A 24,467-nucleotide genomic window follows, 5' to 3' on the forward strand; every position below is an offset into this window, starting at 1 on the left:
TAATGAACAAGTCTAATCACATTGCTCACTTGCTCAAAGAGATGGAACGACTGCTTATTACCTTCAGGCAGGTAAAATAAAATTCCTTTTCTTGACATTTAAGGCTCTCTAACTTCTCTTTCCAACCCTATTCCACACTCCTCCTCTTGACTTATTCTCCATTCTAGCCAGATTTGACTATCATCTGATCTGGATTTTTGTGGCACCAAACATTAGTGCATGCCATTCCCCATGCCTGCTCTGCCTACTGAAATCTTCCTTTATCTTTAAGGTAAAATGCAGCTAGGTGGCTCAGTAGATAAGAGTGCCTGGCCTAGACTCAGCCTCAGACACTTACTAGCTGTGTGACCCTAGGCGGGTCTCTTCACTCTGCTTCAGTTTCCTTATCTGTAAAATGAACTCGAAAAAGAAATGTCAAACCCCTCCAGTATCTTTGCCAAGAAAACCCCAAATGGAGTCTTGAAGAGCAGGACATGCCTGAAAAATGACTGAACAGAAATGCTTCACATACCTCAAAGGGGCTGTATAAACACTAGCTATTATTATTAGAGATCCATTAAAATCAAAGCAAGATCTCAAGTTGAATTGAAGACAGTTCAGTTGGAAGCTTCTGAGCAGCCAAAAAACACACGACCAACTACAAAACAGGAAGCCCTGTAGACCAGACTTCAAGGATTTAAGATGCAGAAAAGCTTGTTAATTTGTTCAGCCAAAATGACTGTTGTTCAGTCCCTAACTTTGCCTCCTCCAAATTCAGCATTACCAGGAAAAGGTGTGTCCAATTTCTTTGTTCCTATGCCACTGGATGTCATAATTTTCATCACAAAGCAAACTTTTAAAGCACAAATTGGCTAGAAGAATTTTCCCTGAATGGGGTTAACTCTTACCATACTGGTATAGAACTAACCAAAATTTTATAATGTAAGAACATGTAAGAAATTGAAAGATTGTCTAATGAAAGCTCATTTTTGTTGTTAGTTACTATGACCATTTTTCAGCTGCAAAAGGAACTCCCTCAATCCATGTGGTTTAGCATCTATCTGGTGACTTAGAATCAGAGAGCTACTTGGGCATGGGAAGGTTAAGTGAATTGCCCAGGGTAATACAGCCAATATGTATCTGAGGGAGGATTTGAATTCATGTCTTCCTGACCCTAAGTCTGGTTCTCTATCCACTACTCTACCCTGCTCTGCCATTGTGGCATGAGTAAACTCTTTCTTCTCTAGAAGGTATTCTCCAGACTGCTTCTGGATATAAGATTAGAAGGTTAATTAAGGTTTATTTTCTTTTTGTGTGATTTTTGTTGTTTCACTTTCTGCATCCTGCCCCAGTCTTACAGTTTGGTTGCATGTAGTCCATCATCGTTGGCTTGAATTATTGGAGGGGGAGTGGGGGAAAAGAAGGAAGAGTCAGTATCTTAATGGCCAATTCTTAAATTTTCTTCAGAATCAATAGAATTTGTAGTATAGATACATAATTGATTCTTAAGATGATTAAAATTTTGAATTAAAATTGAATTAAAATTTTTTTCTATAGAGGTCTTAATTTTTATTTTTTTCTTTCTCTATCATTCTCTCTGTTGTTGTTCAATCATTTTAGTCACATCTGGCTTTTCGTGACCCCATTTGGGGTTTTCTTGGCAAAGATACTGGAGTGGTTTGCCATTTCCTCCTCCAGCTCATTTTACAGATGAGGAAACTGAAACAAAGAAGGTTAAGTGACTTGCCCAAGATCACATAGCTAGTAAGTGTCTGGGGCCGGATTTGAACTCAGGACTTCCTGAGGCCTGGTGCGCTATCTACTACACCATCTAGCTGCCCTTAATGTTATTTTGCAGTTTTCACTGAAATTTGAACTCGGATGTCTGGATCCAGAGTCCAGAGAGCTATTCATTACACTATGGAACCACCAAATCATTCTATAATTTCACAATTTCTCTTCTGATTCTTTTTCTTTCTTTTTTTTTTTTACTGAAACAGCATTAGTCAAAGAGAAATGGCTAGGAATTTTTTTACCTGGGACAATAGCAGTTGAGGTGGGGCTGGAGGCGAGAGCTGTAATACAGACTACAGTCTAACCAAAGGGCAGTCATACAGGGAGAAGTGCTGTCTAGTTCCTACCCCCATGGGAGCTGTATATAGCAGGTCAAGGGTCAGTGCAGGCATGGCCATCACCACTGAAAGGAAGTTCCCTCCCCCATATTGGTGCCCTAGAACAAGCCCTGTCTTATTCCATTCTAATAACACCTCTGGCATCAATTTGCCCTTCAATACTACCAAAAGTTGACAGTTTTCAGTACTTACTTTAAAAGTTTATTATGGGAAAACACTGCCATACTCTCATGCAGTAACATTTTACAGGGAGAAAAGTTGTTCGAAACAACTAATTTTCCTCATCTGTCAAAAGGGGGTTGAACCAAATGACCTTGAAAGACCTTTCCAGCTCCAGAGCTGTGATGTAACTTACTTACTTATCAGATGCTGATAATAACAAACAAAATTAACAATATTCTTTTTTTAAACAATAGGTATGGTCATGGGAACCACTTTTAGGAAATCTGATAGATCTTGAGCCCAAAGAGTTGAGGCTGATGTCATAGCCTCTGGCTAGAGAACTAACACTATTTGCTTGCTTGGTTCTGGATCCTGGGGCAAGCAAGGACTCAACTTACCTATGTATCTATCATTTTCAATTTCTATTTTGAATGCACTCAATTAACCCCCTTGGAAGCTGAAGGATGCTCTAAAACAAGGGAGAGCAATCTGGGCACATGCTCTCAAGGACCTTGCTATCGTCCTATTTTGGAAAGAATCTCTCTCCAGAGATCAGAGATTTATTGTAATTACCTAGCTATATGCACTTGCCATGTCCTTCCCTCTTACTCTTTACAAGATAACTAGAAACAGCTACATATCACCTCCCTTCCCCAATCTCAAACTTTAACTTTCTCTATTGGACATCTTACTCATTGACTATAATGGATCTGTGATCTCATCAGTGTGGAAGTTCCCTTCAATGATGCAGATAATAATACCTCCATGCCTGCCCATTCTATGTGACTCTTGTCCATATCTTCCTCTAAGTTTACCACCAGGTGCCCATCCAACATGTTGGAGGTCTTCCTCTTTTTCTCCAGTAGAGAAGCTCTGAGTGTTCATCCATCATACCTAACACTCAATATTCTCTTGTCATACAATTCATTGATGAGATCTTTTACTCCTGTTCTTCAAAGATCCTCATTGGTTACATGTTGGAGCCTGCTCCCACCCACCATGTGCCTCTCCATTTTTAATTATACAAAATGAGTGATGCTCATTTTTGATCCTACAAAAACTTATAATCCATGTTTCACTGTCATACTTTAAGGCTCCCATAAAAGCAAAGGCAAATCTTTCATAATATCAGCTTTGGGCAGAAAAAGTACCTACCTCCACTGATAGAAAGCTTCTTCATCCGTGAGTTCCCTATCCTGGGAATCAGAACTCCACTCCCTATCTTTATTCATTAGGCACCTTATCACCTAGAAGTGAAATAAATGTCAGTATTCCTGTCTCTCTAATCAGTACCAGTGAGGGGAAAGTACTGGGGGGTCCTCTCCTTGTTACCTTTTTTCCTTCACTAGAAAATTCTTTCCTTTGAAAAGTAGCCCATTTAGAAGAAAGCCATTCATATCCATATAAAATGAAAAGTCATGTTGAAAGGTGAAGGTCTTTCAGAATTTGTGAATAAGTAGGTGTTTTATTATTAGACTATCCGTTTTCTCCCCAGAGAAAACCTTCTTGAAGGGTAAGTACAAAGGGTAAAGACTGTCTGAGAATGCATACAAGGAACAAACTAGAGGAGAATAGAAGGAGGTTTCTTTTCCCCATGGATAGGGAAGAGTTCATAACCAAACAAGGGATAAAGAGAATCACAGGAGATAAGATGGACAATTCTGATTACATCAAATTGAAAAGATTTTGCATAAAATTAGTGCATTATATATATGGAGAATTCATAGAGATATATAAGAACAATATAGATAAACAGAAAAAGGATATGAACAGGTAGTTCTCAAGGGAGGATATCTAAACTATCAACAACCATATGAAAAAGTGCTTCAAATCACTACTCATTAGGGAAATTCAAATGAAGACAACACTGAGGTTTTACCTTAGACCCATCAGATTGTCATCAGATTGTTGGAAGAGATGTAGGAGGACTGGTGTACTAATGCATTGTTGGTGGAGCTGTGGGAGGACTGGTACACTAATGCATTGCTGGTGGTGCTATGGAAGGACTGGTACACTAATGCATTGTTGGTGGAGCTGTGAATCAATCCAACAATTCTAGAAAGCTGTGTAGAATTATACCCCCAAAGTCACTAAACTGCACTTCCCATTTGACCCAGAAATGTCACTACTACTCTTCTCCAGATTAAGCATGCTAAGTACATTCCCAAAAGACATGAGAGAGAGAGAGAGACAGAGAGAGACAGAGAGACAGAGAGAGAAAGGATCTATACTTACAAAAATATTTGTGGTAGAACTTTTTATTGTAGCAAAAACTCAAAAAGTGGAAACCTATCAGTTAAGGAATGGCTTAACAAATTACAGAATATTAATTTAATGGACTATTATTATGCCATAAGAAATTTAACAAGGTTTCTTTTGGGGTTAGGGCTATGTTTACTTTTTTAAGATGGCTATAAGATGTTGTGAATGGTGTATGAATCTGACAACTCATCACAGACATTCCACTCCTATCTACCATCCACAGACACTCTCAAAATTAAGTCAAAACCAAAGAGAGACCACAAGAACCTGGCAGGCACAGGGTTCTTTTCTGTGCTCAGGACCACCAACAGGACACTTGACAAAGTCAATACATGAAAAGGGATGTTTTGTTAAGGGCATTAAGACTGGAGTGACAGCCATAGCAAAACAGTCTGTCTTAAGAAGTAAAACAAGGCAGAGAGGTTGAGTGATGGGCAATAGCCATCATTTCTGATCCTGATAATTTTGAGACTTTTTATTGCTGAAGTCTATATTGTTTTTTGGTTTTATTATCTTTAATTTGGTATCAATAAAAACTGGTTAATTTTATGGCTTAAAAAAAAGAAATTTAACAAGGGGCAGATTCAGATAAACTTGGAAAGAGTTGTGTGAATGCTGATGCAAACAAGAGTAAAGTGAGTAGAACCAGGAGAATTAGTTATACAATGACCACAATATTAAGAAAAAAAGCAACTTTGAAAGACTTAGGAACTTTAATCAATGCATCAATGCAGTAACCTATCACTACTCCAAAAGGCTATGCTGACTCATGCTTCCCACTTCCCGATGGAGAGGTGATAGACTGTAGGGGCAGAATGAGAAACACACGTACTTTCAGACGTGAATAAATACAATCTAAGTTTGTTTAGTTTGATTATCCTTGTTATAGGAAGGGTTTTTTTTTTTTTTTTTTGGCCAGCTGGTTGCACAGTGAATAGAATGCTGGGCCTGGAGTCAAGAAGACCAGAGTTCAAATCCAGTCATAGACACGTCCCAGCTGTGTGACCTTGGGCTTTACCTCTGTTTGCTTCAGTGTCCTCATCTGTAAATGGGGATATTAATAGCACCTATCTCCCAGGGTTGTTGTGAGGCTCAAATGAAATAATAATTTTAAAGCATTTGGCACAGTGACTGCCACATAGTAAACACTATATAAATATTAATTGTTATTACTTGAGGGAAAGGGGTTGGAGAGGTAGTTATAGTTCTGTAATTTTAAAAAAGAAGGTCAATGAAATACTATAGTAATAAACAGAAAAGAGCAGAAGGAAGTTCAGAAAGAGACACAGATTGGAAGGGCAATGTTGGTACTACCACATTCAATTTAACATATATTTTTAAAAAACCAAATCATGCAATAGAATTCACTATTTCAAACATAATTACCTGTTTCTGGCCATATATGCAAATGGCCTACATATGAAAATGCTCATGTTGGTTGAGGATTTTTCTAGTTCATGCTTCTAAGAGTACATATGAGTGAGGAAGTTTAGAAAAACTTAAAGGCTACTGTTTACTTAATTGAGATCAAAGTTGCAGTTTTGTCCTCACTGTCAGAGATATAACTAGGACCCTAGCACACTGAAATTCTGTGGATCCTGATAGCACGTGCATTTCTTCAACATCATCAAGACAGCTTGGCTTAGTGTCTAATGACAAGAATTTTTTTTTAAGATTCAGACCTGAGATTTCACTAGGATAGAGAACTCCCAGTGAAGAAAGTTCCTCTACCAATGAAGATTGGCATCTGCCCTGCAATTTATAGTTTGTTTACAGAGTTGGCTGGGGCACTAAAAGGTTAGGGGTTTTGCCCAGAGCCAGCCAGCCAGCACGTGTCAGAGGTAGGATTTTAACAGAGCTTCCTGACTCCAAGGCTCCCATCTACTCTACCGCACTGTCTAGCTAACTAGTAACAAGAAGAACTAAAAACCAAAAGCTACCATATGGCACACTTCCTTTTCCCACTGTGCCTCCCAGCAACTACCACCAACAGCAGCTCCAGGTAAGCTTCTCTCTGGTCCTTTCAGATCCTGCATCCTACCCCCTCCTCTTCTTCTCTCCCCCTCTGCAGTGGGATCTGGCAATCTACCCACATAAGCCAATGTTCCGGAGTCTTTGCGTCTCTCTGACAACATTTTATGTCCTGAAGTCTTTTACCCCTTCCAACTAAATTGATTTGGAAATAATTTTGTCTTGTTCAGACTCATTTTGTTGTCCTTGCTCTGAGCTCCCAAGTTGTTTGTTACAGTTATGTTCACCAGGCATACTGGTTGAAGCAAAATGCTTAATGTCAAGAGGAAGGAGAAATGAGGATGGAGTGGGCCTGGGAGATGAGTAGTGTGTTAGGAGTAGATGATATAGGGCTTTGAAAACAAGTTTGAGGAGTTTGGAATTTATCCTGATGGCAATGTGTCAACGGTTCAAGGTTTTTGAAAGGAGTTTGGGGGAGTGGAAGAGAGGATGGTAGGATCATAGATTTAGCTAAGAGGGACCTTAAAGGACCTACAGTACAACTCCCTCATTTTTTTAGATGAGTTTTATTGTTGCTCATCAAAGAACCAATGGCATCAAGAGGGTGATGTCTTGACTTGCAAGTGAATTGGATTTAAATGAGGCAGAGTTGTGCAAAGTCCTCAGCCTCACTCTCTCCTCCAGATGAGTTTACTGGGATTCAGAGAGGCTAAATGTCTTGTGCAGGGTTGTGCACGTAATAACTGAGAGTGCCAGGAATCAAATCCACATCCTCTGACTCCAAATCTAATTGGCTCTTTCTTCAGCAATTTGCTACCTACAAAGTATTCAGTTTTTGTTTGTTTGTTTGTTTTTTAAGAAAAGTGAATATGAAAGCAGTGAGGAATATGAATTAGGAGGAGAAGAAAGAGAAAGGGGAATCATATAATATAATGTCACAGGACTCAGATGTCTTGGAAAGCTATAGGTCACATAGAGGCCATGATCTGAGTTTTAGGTTTGTGTAACTGTCCTAGCTTGGGCTGCTGCCTTGAGGAGAAGCCCAAGTGGCTAAAGACCCTGGAAGCGAACCTCACCAAGAATGCAGGAGCAGAACTGGAGGGAGGAGTCTTCCACTAAGAAAATCTTCCAGAAGAGTACACACCCACTCCAGTTCTGTTCCTGCATGAACTTCCTTTCTGTTTGATCTGGGAAGAAATGCATGCAACTCCCAAGGTCTTCAGCTACTTCAGCTCTCCCCAGGGCTTACATAATTTTTTAATCAAAATAGGAATAATTACTTTGAAGCATGAGTTCTACACAAGACTGCATGAAATGGTTGATATCATTGAAATCAACTGAACAGTTAATTTGCTAAGCATCTGACATATGCATGATACTAAGGGTCCTAGAGAATGCAAAAGAAGTTCCTAAGACAGTCCCTGGGGCAGCTAGGTGATGCAGTGGATAGAGTGCAAGGCCTGGACTCTGGAAGGCTCTTCTTCCTGAGTTCAAATCTAGCCTCAGACACTTACTAGCTGTGTGACCCTAGGCAAGTCACTTAACCCTGTTTGCCTCAGTTTCCTCACCTGTAAAATGAGCTGGAGAAGGAAATGGCAAACCACTCTAGTATCTTTGCCAAGAAAACCCCAAACGGAGTCACAAAGAATTGGAAATGACTGAAAAATGATGGAATAAAGACGATCCTTGTTCTCAAATGTGGTAACTTACTTCCCCTATCTTGGCCTCAGTTTCCTCATCAATAAAATGGAAGTTCGAACTAGATGATCTAAAGACCTTGGGAGCTATATTTCTTTCTACCTCCTGAAGAAGAAGGAGTAGAACTGGAGGGAGGAGTCTTCCACTATAAAAATCTTGCCAAAGAGAACACCCCTACTCTCAGATCCCTAGATCCCAGGTCCCTTCCATATTGGGGTCAGGAACACCTAGGTATGTGTCTTGCCCCAAATACTTAGGAGCAGTATGACCCCTGGGCAAGTCACTTAAACTTCCCCAGCCCTTAGTTTTCTCTTCTGTAAATTGAGGAGGCTGGACTCAAGCTCTCAAAGGTCATTTCCAGCTTTAATAAATCTGTGATTCCATAACCATCTAGAGCAGAGGAATCAGCAGAAAGTAGCGGAAAAAAGTCGATGGACTTTGTGTCAGAGGACCTGAGTTTGAATCTTATCTCCAGAGCTTGCTGTGACTAAACAATTAAGTTGCCTCACCTGTAAAGGGGCTAATGATACTTATTCACCTCATAGGTTGTTGTGAAAAGAGGCCGATGTCAATTGTTACAGTAACACAGGATTTTCTAGAATTTGGAGTAAGAAGGGACCTTAAAGATGATCTAACTCAGTACTCTTATTTTGCTGATAGGGAAACTGAGGCCCAGAAGCATTAATTGAACTACCCTATAGTTACATACAAGTAGTAAATAGCTGGCCTGGAATTTGAACCCAGATCTTCCAAAACATTTATATAGTACTGTAAATCTCATTTGATTCTCACAGCAACCCTGGAAAGTAGGTGCTATTTAATATTCGCATTTCACAGGTCAGAAAACTGAGGCTGAAAATTAAGTGACTTGCCTGAGTCACATAGGCAGGATTTGAGCTCAAGTCTTCCTGATTCTAAGTCCAGCAATTCATCCACTGTACCACCTAGCTGTCTTTCTAGTTGAGTGCCTTTATTTATAGTATGCTGCCCTGATATTACTCACTACAACACACTGTTTGGTGTCAAATTAGTGGACCCTAACCAAATGTTTGCATCAATCAGAGAGAATGGGAGAAAAATAATGCACTGTCTTCATTAACCAGAAAACAAGTGTTTTCGAAATAGACTGTTTTCATTGTTTACTGATGTGACCAGGGAATAGAATGTTCAGGTTACCTGAGAGGTCTACTTAACTGAGGGTGAATGAAACTGCCTGGGGACAAGGATGTCCATAATCTCATCCATCGTTCTAAAAATGTAGGAATTTTAGTGCCTACACCAGTTTTGATGTAGAAGAGTGAGGGAGGGTCTAAGCAGGAGTCTAACCTACAGCCTCCAGGTCACATATGACCCTCTAGGTCCTCAATTGCTGCCCTTTGACTGAATCCAAACTTCACAGAACAAATCCCCTTAATAAAAGGATTTGTTCTGTAAAACTTGAACTCAGTCAGAAGACAGCACCCAAGGACCTAGAAGGCCACATGTGGCCTTGAGGCCTAAGGTTCCCCATCCCGGTACACCATGATAGACTAATCCCTTCAGTTTACTGAGATTTTTTGTTTATTTAAATTGCTTTAAAAAGCATATAAATATGCTGTTGTTGGAGCTGTGAATTGGTTTAACCATACTACAAGTTAATTTGGAATTAGGCTAAAAAAAGTGAATAAAATAGACATTACTTTCAACTTAGAGATCCCCCCGGTAGATTTCTACTTCAAGGAGGTCAATGAGAAAAGAAATGCCTTGTGTACACCAAGATGTTTATAGCAGTAGCACTTTTTAATAGAAAAACAAGAAACAAAGCAAATACCCCCAATTGGAAAATGGCTAAACAGATGGTGATACCTAAATGTAATGGAATATTACTGCCCTGTAGGAAATAACAGACACAGGGAAGCACAGAAAGACTTAAATGAACCGATACAAAGTAAGCAGAACCAAGAAAAGAACATAAACAAGGACTATGATAACAAAAATAGGGGGGAAACTATATACATCAACAGGACCGTCAAAATTGAATATTGTGAAATTCTAAGAATAAATGTGAGAATGCACCTTCCTCCTTTGCAGAGGAAGAAGACAACAGGTGGAGAATATAGTACATAATAATATCAGACTTTGTTGACATGTTGATTAATTTGCTGATCTATCCTCCTCCTTCTTTATTCTTTCTTATTAAGGACAGTTCTCTAACGGGGAAGGAGACGGTAGAATATATCTAGAAATGAAAATTATGTAAAAACAAACAAAAATCAGCAGTATTCCAACCCTGAATATTCTATCCACTAACCAGATTAAGGAAAGCATGTCAGCTTACTTTGAAAGAGATGGAATCAAAAATAGGAAATGATCTCTGATGATTTTAAGCAGAAGTGAAAAATGAAATGTTTCTACTAAAATTCACAGAGATATAAAACACAATGTTTCTGAAATCCATGAGAAATAACTAGTTCATCTTTCCAAATTGAAATCCAAGTAGAAATATAAATAACATTGTTATAGGCAATGCTGGCCATCATTAGAAAGTACTTCTCAAAAATAATTATGTTGATAGAAGCTGTGAGGAGCTTGTTACACACCTTCTGAATTTAAAAAAAATGCACGTCAGAAATTTTTCTGAATTTCTTGGCTACTATTTGAATCCTTGTCTAAAGACAGAGTAGTGTTTTCCCAAAAATCAAAACTGTAATTTCTAGAAGTTGAAAACAGAGATGTTAAACATTTCTGAAGTTCTTATGAAATAACTCACGAGTTGAACAAATTAGATAATTTGCTTTATTAACAAGTCCTGCATTAATAATTCATCATGTCTGGCTTCCTTGGGGATTTTGGGTTACATAAGTAAGTGGGAGAATTGAGGGTAAAAAATAAAGAGAGAATCTTAATGAAGGTAGAATTGGGCTAATGAGCAAAAGGTTCTTGGCGGAGATGAATTCTGATCCTACACAAAGATTAGTTAACCTAACTTGTATTCATCATCCATCCCCATCCTGCTATAATACATTTGACTGGTTTTACCCTGGGATTAGCCAGCAGGTAGATTCCATTTCCCTATCTTATTATACTCAATAACTATAATTAATATATGAAGAATCTTTTAAAGAGACATCTGAGATGAGACTTTTTTGGCTTTTGTCTGTGAGTTTCAGGCAGGTAGCATTTTATTGTTGTTGTTTTTGAGTCATTTCAGTTGTGTCCAACTCTCCATGGCCCCATTTAGGGTTTTCTTGGCAAAGATACTGGAATCGTTTGCCATTTCCTTCTCCAGGTCATTTTACAAATGAGGAATCGAGGCAAACAGGGTTAAGTGACTTGCCCAGGGTCACACAGCTACTAAGTGCCTGAGGCCAGATTTGAACTCAGGTCCTCCTGACTTCAGGCCTGGCACTCTATCCACTGCACCACCTAGCTGCCCATAGGTAGCATTTTAGAGGAGTTTAAATCTAAGCTACAACTAGCTGGGTTTAGTCTCTTCTTAGCTTTTCCCTTCCATTTGTGCGTTCATTTTGTCCTGCCATCTTGAGGATTCTGGATTACACAAGTAATCAAGAGAATTCAGGAGGGGGAGAGAGAGACAGAGAGAGAGGAAAGAGAGACACACAGAGACAGAGAAGAGAGAAAGGGGGAAGGAGGAAGGGAGAGACAAAAAGATGATCTTAATGAAGGTAGAATTGGATTAATCAGCAAAGGTTTCTTGGCATAGGTAAATTCTGATCTCATACAAAAGACACAATAGCCATGGATTAACAGAGAGAAGGGAGTTCATTTCAAGTGGTTTGAATACCATGAGCTAAAATATATAGGATGATAGATTTAGAGCTAGAAAGGGCCTTGGGCATCATCTAGTTGAACCCCTCATTCTACAGATAAGAAAACTGAACCCCTTAAAGTTTAAGTGATTTGGCCAATGTCATACAGGTGGCAAATCCAGTGTTTGAACCCAGGTTCTCTGACTCCAATTCCATTGCTCTTTTCACTGTACCATCAGTCTATGAGCCTCAGAATTGGAGATAGAATAATATTCTTCCTCCTGCTTGTTAGAGTCAATTGAACTGGACTAAATGATGCATAGTCCTTGTCTAAGCATATCACAAATAGAATTCAACTCTTCACATATATGAGCACACACAAGCCTGTTGATGAACCCCACGGGTAGAAAATCCTGTTTTTTCTTGGACCAGTATAATCTTTCACCTATAATTACACTGAGTAACAACTGTCAACTTAAGTGTTAACCCTTTCTAATCCAACATGCACCATTGAAAGTTGGCTTAACTCTTACAAGCCACTCTGTTAATAGAAGTGTGGTGTCTGAAGGTTGCAGCTGGACTTGATGACCATGGGATGAATAAGTCAAGCACCAGATTATTATATAACATGCACTAAATCATTTGCCATCTCTAGACTCATTTTCCTCATTTGTAAAACGGAGGGGCTGAACCTCGTAACCTCTAAGGTCACTTCTAACTGTAAAACACCGTATTTCGTCAGTGACAAGTCCAGATTTAATAAAACCTCAGGCAACTTTCTTTATTCCAAAAGAATACAATAGAAATTTAAAAACCCAAGCTGATTGCTTCTTCAGTTCCCTAACAAACCTTCCCTGCCTGTTATTTTAAGGATTTTTAAAAGTTCACACATTTTACCCAATGTTTAACTTTGCAAATTCCACTAACATTGCCGAATATTTTCTCTACTATCTTTCTTCTTGTTAGTCATTTTAGAATAAAAGGAGAACCAGTAATCTTTTTTTTTTCCAGTCCAGAGCTCACTATCTTGTATTTTGTGGTTAATTTCATTCTTTTTATACTTTTAGGTTCGAGTGATGCTGGATTTATGTAACAGCACCAAAGGAATCTGCTTAACAGGTATGATTGCAGAGTCAGTAAACTGTTCTGTCTTATATGTCAAAAATGCACACTAGTAGAATTCCCAGTGGCAGAATTATTACTGGGAGAAAAGAAAGAATCATTCTGAAAATGACATTTTAGTTTACTTTCAGAGATATTATGTAATTGGGGGAAAAATCCTAATATGGAAAGTCACTATAAAATGTCACAACATTTGCAGTATTGATACTGAAACGCATACTTCAAGGGGATTTAGTTACAGTAAGAGACTATTAATCCTGACAATAAATTAAAAACTTGCAATAATTTGAACAGAGCCATGGACTTTTGCCTTAGTACTAAGCAAAAGAACCTTACTAACAAACTAACAGCATAAATGAGATGTCAAAAGCAATGTTTACCAACTCAGGAGGAAGAATGCCTTTCAAACTTATTAAAGCGAACATCATTTCTGTATGCACGATGTACAAAACAACAGTAAAAGTCAAGGTTAACACTACTTAGGTTGGGTCTAACCTAACAGGTCAATCCAAAAAAAAAAACCAAACCCACCCTGCCATTGGCCAGGCCTATGCTAAGACCAAGGCCTCCCCTAGGATAAGTGGAACAAGTGAAATTCCAGCCTAGTTCCCATCATTTTTGCACAAATAAGGTTAAAATGAAAATGAAGAAAAGTGCCAGTTAGGTGAAGAGGTCACAAAGGGATAGCACAACCTTGGAAGAAGGGAGGATGGGAGGGGATGTAATAGTCATGGGGATTATACCTGATGAAACCCATTTTTCTGGACCTTTTTCTATTCCTTTGACCTCACCTCTGTTCCTTTCCCTGATCCCTCTGCTCTTTGAATAAAGGATGCTCCCTTTCTGACCTCATCTACTCTCACAGCTTCAATATTACCTCTATACATATGAATGCCAATAGTCAAGAGAGTGCTGAAATTGGAGTCAGGGAGATCTGGGTTTGAGTGCTTTCCAGATATTGACTACCTGTGTACCCCTGGGTAAATCACGTAACCTCTTCAGGACTCAGTTTGTTCTACCTGTAAAATGGAGATAATGATACCTGTACTATCTAGCTCACAAGAAAACATTAGAAACCTTACAGCACTATAAAAGTGTAAGAGATGATTATCGGATTAGATTATATCTCATATGATTAGATAATGTGATTATCTAATCAGTTATGGAGTCCTCTTGCTTCTACCCCACAAATATCTTTTGCATCCATCCCTTCTATTCCATTTCCACTGCCACCATCTCCCTCTTTTACCTCTTTCCTGAACCACTGTAAGGGCCTCCTACTTGGACTCTCTACCTCCAGTTTCTCTCAGCTCCAATCCTTCTATGATCCATTGCCAGGTTAATTGTCCTGAAGTACAACTCTATCCTGTCATTCCTCTTATTCAGTAATTTCCAGTGACTTTCCAATACATGCAAAATAAAGTCTAGGCTTCTTAGTCTGACATTCAAGGCTTTCAATAGCATGGCTCTGAACCTGTCTTCCCTCATCTCCCAAAGTACCCTTTCACAAACCCCATGTTCCATCCATGGAGCAGCTAGGTGGCACAGTGGATAGAGTGTTGGGCCTGGAGTCAGGAAGACCTGAGTTCAATTTCAGCCTCAGATATTTCCTAGCTGCGTGACACTGGGCAAATCACTTAACCCTGTTTACCTCAGTTTTCTCATCTGTAAAATGAACTGGAGAAGGAAATGGCAAACCATTCCAGTATCTTTGCCAAGAAAACCCAAAAAAAGGGTCATGAAGAGTCAGACATGTCTGAAGAAAGGCTAAACAACAAATACTCCATCCAAACTCAAACTATTTGTTGCTCAGTATGTGCTTTTCTGCCTCTAAGGCCTTTGCTTGTGCAATTCCCACTACATGGAATTGGCTGTCCCTTCTCCTCCCCTTCTCCCTTCCTCTCCCCAACTCCACACATGAGTCAGATCCTACCCAGCCTTCAAGGTCCAGCTCACACCTTACCTTCTTCTCTACATGGGCCTCACTGTGATCTCTCCAGCAAGAGGAAGCTTCTTCTTCTTCTGAGCTCCCAAGACATTTATACTTCTCTCATAGCATTAATCACATTCTACCTTGCACCATAGTTATTTTACACATTATCTTATTTTTCATCTTCCTCCTCCTCCCCCCTCCCCCAACCATACTGTCAATTTCTTAAGGGCAGAAACTCTATGATAGTATTTTTATTCCCTTTTGGAGTCAAGAACAGGAGTTCTTAACCTGGCATCCATGCACCAACCTCACCCTTCCAGGGATCTGTGGATAGATTTTAGGGGGTCTGTGAACTTGGATGGGAAAAAAAATCTTTATTTTCACTAACCTATACCTGGAATTTATCATTTCCTTCTATTACAAATTTTTAAAAATATATTATTCTGAAAAAAGTGTATTATTCTGAAAAGGCAGTTGGTTCACTGAGCAGATCAGAAGCTAATGTATTTCCCATTCATTTTATCTTGCCCTACTAATTGTTGGCACATAGTAGGCATTTAATAAATGTTTATTGATTATTGATTGATTGACTATGGACTTTATCAGACTTCCAAAGGAGTTCACCACACACAAAATGTTATAAACACCTAGAATAGTATAAAAATGTTAATGTTTAGTGACTGAAGTAATGTCTGTCTATATGTGTGCCTTAGGGTTTTTTTGGAGGGAGGGGGATTTTTCATCAGCTGGTGATAGCTACCTCTTTCTGCCCAGCCAGCTGCCATCTTGATTCACTGTAGCTACATTGGTGCAACAGATAGATCACTGGAGTTAGGAAGACCTGAGTTCAAATTCTGTCTGAGATACTTAGTGGCTATATGACCCTGGCCCTGAGTTTCCTCATCTGTAAAATAATTGGACTCTGATGACCTCTGAGGTCATTTCCAGCTCTATTATCTATTATTCTATAGTCCTATAAATTGGAGGTGGGTAGGGGAATAGGGATTGCAAGGGCAAAGCCTTGGACTGATGAGGTACAAAAGAAGGAGAAAACATGATCCTTGTCTTTAGGAGCTTACACTAGAGTTAAGATCATGCTTATGTGTTCATCATGGCAGAAACACCACTAAGCAACACTTGGTAAGCTTAAGTGTAGTTACTGTATTGTTTACAGGATAAATCTGAATTACCTTGGTTTGTTAGGTTGATAAACAGGTAAAAAATTATCCAATTCATCAACAAGCTTTTATTTTTTAAAGCAGAGCTAAGTGACTTGTCCAGGGTCACACTGCTAATAAGTGTCTGAGGCCAGAATTGAACATAGTTCTTCCTGATTCCAATGCCAGTGCTCTGTCCACTGTGCTACCTAGCTGCCCCAACGAGCTTTTATTAAGGGCCTAGAATCATACATTTAAAGCTTTAAAAGTTTGCCCATAAAAGTCAACCAGGCTAACCCTTCTCATTTTATATTTGAGGAAACTGAGGCTCAGAGAGGTGATTTGAGTAGAACCAGAACTTTTACCCAGTTCCTCTAATTCCCAAACCAACACTTAGTGAAGTGATATAATTGACTTTAAGAATACAAAAGAAAGCCTGGAGTTCAGGAAGCTTACATTCTACTTTGGCAAGGTAGTTGGTTCACTGAGCAGATCAGAAGCTAATGTATTTCCCATTCATTTTATCTTGCCCTACTAATTGTTGACACATAGTAGGCATTTAATAAATGTTTATTGATTATTGATTGATTGACCATGGAGGCTGCTCAATAAATATTAATTGATCTAATCGAATGCAATTTCAAGCTGCACAATAAACATCTTTGGGGGAAAATATCTGTTTTTCTTTTCTTTTTTTACCCTAAGATTCTGTAGCTTGAATATCTTCCATTCCCTGCCTTGGCATGTGACCATGATGGGTACTAAAGAAATGAGTGGATAAGTGAAATTACAAGCACAAAATCGCTGCTGAAAGAGAAAAGCCGTTTTCCCAATTTATTTTATGATGATAAGATGTCTTCTGTGCTAAGCAGTGAATGCTGTGTGATGAGGCTATTGAGAACACTTAGAGCTGAATTGTGATTGTGCAAGGGGGTGGGGAAGAGGAATCATATCTTTGCTGGAAATTGGTTGAGGTTGTTAATACTTGGCACCTCAAAATGCTGTGAAAAAGCAGGCTCTTTCTGCTTTCCCCTTTGCCTTGAAAATGGGCCTGATTTTACTTGGAAAGCTCTGTAATTAAAACTTAGCTATGCAAAGTACAAATTTGAGAGATGAGTGGATGCCAGATGCCTCAGAACTGACCCAATCTCTAGGGTTTCAGGGTGGGAGTCTTTGATAGCCTGGCATGTTGTGGAGATGGAGTCGACTCATAGGACCTGTGAGCAGGTCCAGCTGTGTCAGATGGGTACGTGGGAACCATAAAGAAGAATAAACCTGAGGTCATTGAGCCCAACCTCTTCATTTTACAGATTAAGAAACTGAGGTCTACATAATGTAAGTCTTCCCCAAAAAGGTTAAGGACTTGCCTAAAGTCACACTGGGAACCAGTGTCAGAGCAGAGATTTGAACCCAGATTCTCTGAATCCAAACCCAACATTCATTTGTTAGGTTGCTGAGGCTGAAGAAGCCATAGCAAGGAGATGGCCGAATTTGGGGTCAAGGGTTAGGGAGGGAGAGTAAGTCCAGACTTTGAACCAGAAATTATCTTTACCAGGGCAGGTCGTTGTAGCTTGACATGGGTCCGGTTAGCTGTGAATGCAGATCCTGCTCCTTTCCCTTCCCTTGGGTCTCTGTCAATGGTTGCTACGGAGATAAGAAAAGATACTGACGTTGGTGTGGCGTCCACCACGAGGCAAGTACATGTGTCTAGTTGGCTATGGCACAGGCTCAAGTTACATGGATGCAGTAAGTGCCTAGAAACTCCGAGGAGTGAGAGTTCTGCTGTGCTCTGCCCTGGGCCAACAACATCTCGACTAATAGATTAGGTTCTGAGTGCCATGCTTTAGTAAGGACGTCAGCACAATGGAGAGCTTCCAGATGGAGGGTGACCCAGATGGAGAGGAGACTCGAAATTATGCCATACAAGCATCAGTTGAAGGAACTGGGGATGTTTAGCCTAAGGAAGAGAAGACAAGGTGTGGCTCATGTTGGTTGTCTTTAGGTTTTTGGAGGGCTGTCAAGCAGACAATTAAGCTTTTCTGCTAAGGGCCAGAGGGCAGAATGAGGAACAATAGGTAGAAATTGAAAAAAGAAAAAACCTGAAAAAACTTCCCAAAAATCAGGAATTAGGGTTAGATAGAAGCCTTAGGACAGGGGTAGGGAACCTGCAGCCTAGAGGCCACACGTGGCCTTCTAGGTCCTCAAGTGCTGCCCTTCTACTGAATCCTAACTTCACGGAACAAATCCCCTTAATAAAAGGATTTGTTCTGTAAAACTTAGACTCAGTCAAAAGGCCACATTCAAGGACCTAGAGGGCCACACATGGCCTTGAGGCCCCAGGTTCCCCACCCCTGTGCTTAGGAGGTATTACACAGATCATAGGATCACAGCATCATCCCTATAGTTTCCCCTACTAGACTGGTAGGGACTATAATTCGTTTATAATTTAGTAGGCATAATTTCTACATTAATAGATAATTGTAAATTCTATAAATATAAATCTATATCAATTCTATAATTTGTAACAACTATTTGTGTTCATAGTTGGAACTATTAGCTAGCTAACCAGTTCTTCTTTGGTCTATTCTCAGGGTGAACTTTCCAAAACCTTGTGCATACCCAAGACCTAATCCCAGATATTTATTTTCCTATTTCTGATTGTCCTCTAACACAGATTCTCCTAGGCCCCCAGAAATTTATTGTATGGACTAACTTAGAACATAGTGGAGGATGGACTTTTTAAGACAGGCTCATAAGTTCACCTACCCTTTATGTGGATATGGCACAAAATGGACTTAATTTTCAGATGCCTTAGCTAGGGAAGCGACCCTGTGTACTCAGACCTTTCTGAACTCCCTGTCTCTGTATGATTCTCATCTACATGATGACAGAACAACTGGGAAAAATAAAAGTTAAAATGCAATAAAATGACTTGAGGTGGATTGTCATTCACAGAGCTTCCTTGAGAGTCAAATAAAATAATGGACATCAGAAATAGGGAGGGGATCTGTGACTTAATTGGCATAGGAAAACTCCCAGGTGAGGAAAATTCCCTCCATAAATGCTGGGCAATACCCTCTCTATAGTTCATAGCTGTAAGAACTGCCTACAGGTTACATGATTTTTGCAAGGTCACACAACCAGTATATGCCATTGGTAGGATTTGGACCTAGGTTTGGAAAGAGGGTTGCCTACCTCTGCACTATACCACTGCACAGAGTTTATACCAGACCTCTAGCTGTGGGGGAGAGAAAGCAAAAACAGCTTAATGTTGGAGATAATAAGTGGTATTTACTTTTATTTGGCACTTTAAAAAAAGTTTGCAAGGCCCTTTACAGACATTTGAGCCTCACACTAACCCAAAGAAGTAGGTATTTATATATACATACATACACATATATACATATATATGTATATATAACTATTATTATCTCCATTTTACAAATGTGGAAACTCAAAAAGGTCTAGTGACTTGCCCAAGGTCATACAGGAAAATGTCAGAGGCAGGATTTGAACGTAGGTCTTCCTGACTCTAAGAGCTATACTCTAGCCACCATGTAGTGGTAGGTGTAGACCCAAATATCATGGCGCTTCAGGGGTGAGTGGGATACCTCGGTGGAGATGTATGGCTATGAGTTTAGAGTATCTTGACCAGTTTAAATGCATTCATCAGTCAATTCATTAAAACAACTGATTTCAAAAAACAAAAATAAAAAACAAAAAAAAAACTCATTTCTTGGATGTACACTGTTCCTTCCCCGTCCCCCCCCCATTAGTTATTTGCCTGGAATGGCTGAATGACCCATTTGTCTTAGTATTAGATAGGTTTAACCTCAGAATCTATATGAGGTTTGAGTTGGCCTGTGGTGGTGAGTGAGTAAGTGGATATGATACCTGTGTGAAAGTGAAGACTTCCCTTTTTGCCACTAATAGCTCTATTCATATGCACAAAGAGAGCATTTGCGGTCCTGTCTCTCACCGACTGCAATAACACAGGGAAGAACTGTGAAGGAATTCTTTGACTGGGAGGAGAATCAGGCATATTGACTTCTTCAGCATAGAGCTTTGGGGAATGAAGTGTGTGTGAACTCTCCTCTTTTCCTACTTCCTCTGCTCTAGAATGGCTAGTATGACCTTTGACATATACTGGCTGTGTGACCCTGGGCAAGTTACTTAACCTCTCAGTACACTGGGAAATTCTCTGACTATAAATTGCAGAGAAGATGCTAACCTAGTATTAAGAAAAGGAATTTTCTCACCCAAAAGTTCCCTATTTTATCCCTTCCATACCTGGGATATAGCTACACATGAAGCAGGAATTTTAATTTGATGTAATTTTTAATTAATTAATTAAGTTAATTTAATTAAGTTAAATTTAATTCAAATGCTCATTTTATGAATAAAATAAGTGAACGTATACACAGATGAATTTTTGGAAAAAACTTCCCAGCTCTCGGGTTATTTTTATTACACATAGTCTTTGAAAAAAAACAGGAGTATTTATTTCTATTTCTCATGTTTTAATCCCATTACCTTGCCTGAGCACCCAAGAAGAATGATTTAAAGTAAGACATAGCTATTTGTGACAGCAAGAATTTGTTTGTTGGAATATTTGTAAATGACTCATCTGAATCCCTGAAATCCCTTGCCAATTATGCAAGAAGGAAGTCATTTGTTATCTGATACCAATCCTAACTTTTCTCATACAACTTAAAAGAATTTTTAAAAATGTAATCCCTGGGGAACTGAGTTATGCTACCATTAGCCTGATCACCTTCATAGAGAAAAGCTCTTTTGATAGGATACTAAATAATTTAAACAGAATAATTATTGGCTCCTTAGGTATGTGTTTATGAAAGATAAACACTTGTATGATGGAATCAGTTATGAGAACAGAATAGAAAACATTCTTTGTCAGACGAAACTTAAGCAAAGACTGATTTCTATTGGCAAGGGGTTCATGGTTGAATTGCTCGTAAGATTCCTTCAACACATTTATTTAATGAGCTCTAAAAAGCTATGGTCTCAATTTGTTCATTGTAACCAGCTAAATGTTAGTAATAAATCTTAAAGGGGGATGGGGTAGAAGTTTGTTAAGTGGGAAGAGTGAGATGCTCTGCTGTTTTTTGATTTTTATATTAATTTTACTTTTGCCACAAATTTTCCTTCTAATATACTTTTTTTTCTGTTTTAGGCCCACCTGGACTACCAGGTAAGATACCATTAAATTTCCAGTAACATGGGAAGGGTCACTGGACATTCTTCCATCAGGTTTAAACAAAGCAAGAATGTGGGGGAAAGAGAAGGGAAAGGAGCTGGAATAATTCGGCACCCCATCCCCCTTCCCCAGACTAGAAGTCTGACAATTCTGAGCATCCAGTTTCCTTTCTGCTCCCCGTGAAGGGAAGGACAAGAAAGAAGAAGGAACTAGCTCCTATTCTCAAATTGTCTTTGACAGCCTGGATTTGGCCCTGCAGCTTTTCTTACTAGGGGTTTTACCCTGCTTTTTATATAATGCATATAAAAAGATTGTATTAATTCCAACCCAATTTAAAGCTAGTGCTGCATATTCTACAAATATTCACTAATTTTGTGTTTTGGTTTAGGACCCCCAGGAATGAATGGGTTACCAGGACACAATGGATCGGATGGATTGCCTGGCATTCCAGGAGCAAAGGGAGAAAAAGGAGCAAATGGGAAAAAAGGAAAAATGGGTATTTTGGCAAAATTTATAAATAATTCTCTTATCCCATGTCTTTGTGGTTGCATTTGAAGAAAAACGAAAACTAGTGGTTGAGAAACTAGGGAACTTTTGGTTCTGCGATATCCTGTAAGCCTTTGTGATCTGTTCTGCAGGCTCTTCCCCTCTCCCCCCAATCCCTAGCCAAACCTTGACAAATTGTCGTGTAAGACTTGGAGAAGGGCAGCTAGGTGGTGCAGTGGATAGAGCACTGGCCCTGAAGTCAGGAGGACCTGAGTTCAAATCCGGCCTCAGACCAAACACTTGTCACGTACTAGCTGTGTGACTCTGGGCAAGTCACTTAACCCCAATTGCCTTACCAAAAAAAAAAAAGACTTGGGGAAAGTGATCTCCCCAGCTGGTTTCTGAACCCCCAATGATGTCTTGAATCAGATCAGCCCTGAAGCCCCCCAGTTCAGTGCCAGTGATGCCCTTTCTGCTCTCTTTTCTATCTCCACTATCCTTCCTCCTCCACCCTAGAGCTTCATATTTTGACTCAAGTTTTATTGATTTCAATTCAACATGCATTTATTAAGCATCTGTTAGGTACAGGATACACCCAGGTCCAGGAATACAAAGACAAAAGTGAAACAGTCCCTGCTTTCAAGGAGTTTGCATTCTATGGGGCGATGCAATGTGCACATGGACAAGTACATGGAAAAGACACAGAAAGTATTCAAAGTCATTTCAGGAAGGAAAGAGCTCTAACAATGGGAGGGAATCAGGAAAGGTCTTATGTAGGAGGCAGAGCTCCTGAGCTATGCTTTGAAGGAAGAGAGGGGATCTACAAGGTAGAGAAAAGGACAGAGTACATTCCAGACATAGGGAGCCACCCGGGGAAAGGGTATGGTGGTGGGAACCATTTGGGAAAAAAGCTAGAAGTCCATTTCACCCAGAACACAAAGTATGAAGGAGAATAATATTAAATATTAACATTAAATATTGCTCTAAAGGTAGGTAGGATTTATATTGTAGAAGTCTTTGAATTTCGAGATAAGGATTTTGTCCTTTATATAATAGGCAGTAGGGAGCTATTGAAATAGATGAGTGACATACTCAGTTCTTTGTTTGGTAGTCATGTGAGGCATCAAATGGAGAAAGGGGAGATCAGAAGCTGGGGAGATTAATTAGGAGGCTATTGCAGTAGTACATGTGAGAAGTGAGAAAGACTTGAATTAGAGTAAAGGTTGTATGACTAGAGAGAAGAGGACATATACATATATATACATATTTATATGGATATATTTGTTATAGTTGTAGTTTTAGTTTATATACATATATACATGCATATATTTGCTATAGTTCTAGTTACAGTCAGTGTCTATACATAGGTATTATTATATACCTAAAAATTCATTATAGTTATTTTGTTGTTGTTCAGTCATTTCAGTTGTGTCTGACTCTTCATGACCCTATTTGGGGTTTTCTTGGCAAAGATACTGAAGTCGTTTGCCATTTCCTTCTCCAGATCATTTTACAGATGAGGAAACTGAGGCAAACAGGATTAAGTGACTTGCCCAGGGTCATACAGCTAGTAAGTGTCTGTTCTAGTTGTAGTTATAGTTACAGTCAGTGTGTATCCTAGCCTTATCACTATGCTTCACTTTATGTATATTTTTCTATATTTCTTTGTACAATTTGTATTTATTGTGTTTCTAGCAGCAAAACGTTCCATTCCATTAACTTTTTTTTTTTTTGAGACCTGTGATTTCGTCAATATAGGGAGCTCCTGGTGAGGAATATCCTCTTCATCAATGCAGATCAGCACGTCTCTTCATTTTATATAGAGGCTTCCCTGGAGGCCATGCGTAGATCGACACGCTGTGTCACATGGCCAATGTGGACCAGAGCCACCAGCTGGACCCTGGTCTTCCTAAGTCCAAGGCCAGTTCCCTATCCACTGTGCCATCCTGCATCTGCATTAATATACCATAATTTATTCATCTGTTTTCCAGTGACTAGACGGAAGAGTTGTTTACAATTTGTTGTTTTCACACTAGATTTTTGAGCTGACCTCTAGATTTGGTATCAGATAACCTGGGTTCGAATCGCTGGCTCTCCCACTTACTACCTGCCTGACTTTGGTCAGTCAGTTGCTTCATGTCTCTGGGCCTCAGTTTCTTTATCTGTAAAATAAGGGAGCTGTGCTAGACTACTCCTAAGGTCCTTTTCAGCTCTGAATTTAAGATCCTAAAATAAGATCAAAGTATTTTTTAAGGAAGATTAGTGAGAGGTCGAAGTGGACAGAAGGTTAATCTCAAAGTCAGAAAGACTTGGGTTCAAGTCTTATCCCTGATATGTGTGAGCTTGGCAATGATGGGGCAAGTCCCTTAAATTCTCTGTAACCTGGGCAATTCTTGAAGACTGTAAGACCCTGAGTAGTTGCCCATCTGTGTCACTGGAGGAAAGCATTTCAACACGAGGAATTTCCTTTTGTGGATTCACAAGCTTGGAACTCTTTTACCACTCCGTTTCTCCTGCCACCAAAAAAGAGAAAGAAAGGAAGGAAGAAAGGAAGGAAGGAAGGAAGGAAGGAAGGAAGGAAGGAAGGAAGGAAGGAAG

At 39.4% G+C, this 24,467-nt stretch overlaps 1 protein-coding gene across 1 annotated transcript in view; it reads left to right on the forward strand.

Annotated features, from left to right (window-relative positions):
- Positions 1-24,467, forward strand: part of GLDN (gliomedin) — a 65,779-nt gene that overhangs the window by 17,992 nt on the left and 23,320 nt on the right. Inside the window, exons 2-4 of the mRNA XM_027840804.1 lie at positions 13,021-13,072; positions 21,360-21,377; positions 21,772-21,879. Coding sequence (XP_027696605.1) covers positions 13,021-13,072; positions 21,360-21,377; positions 21,772-21,879 — 178 coding nt within the window. The remainder of the gene's footprint in view (positions 1-13,020; positions 13,073-21,359; positions 21,378-21,771; positions 21,880-24,467) is intronic.

The sequence above is a fragment of the Vombatus ursinus genome, unplaced genomic scaffold, assembly GCF_900497805.2.
Source record: "Vombatus ursinus unplaced genomic scaffold, bare-nosed wombat genome assembly UNPS02014848.1, whole genome shotgun sequence".
Classification (NCBI taxonomy): Eukaryota; Metazoa; Chordata; class Mammalia; order Diprotodontia; family Vombatidae; genus Vombatus; species Vombatus ursinus.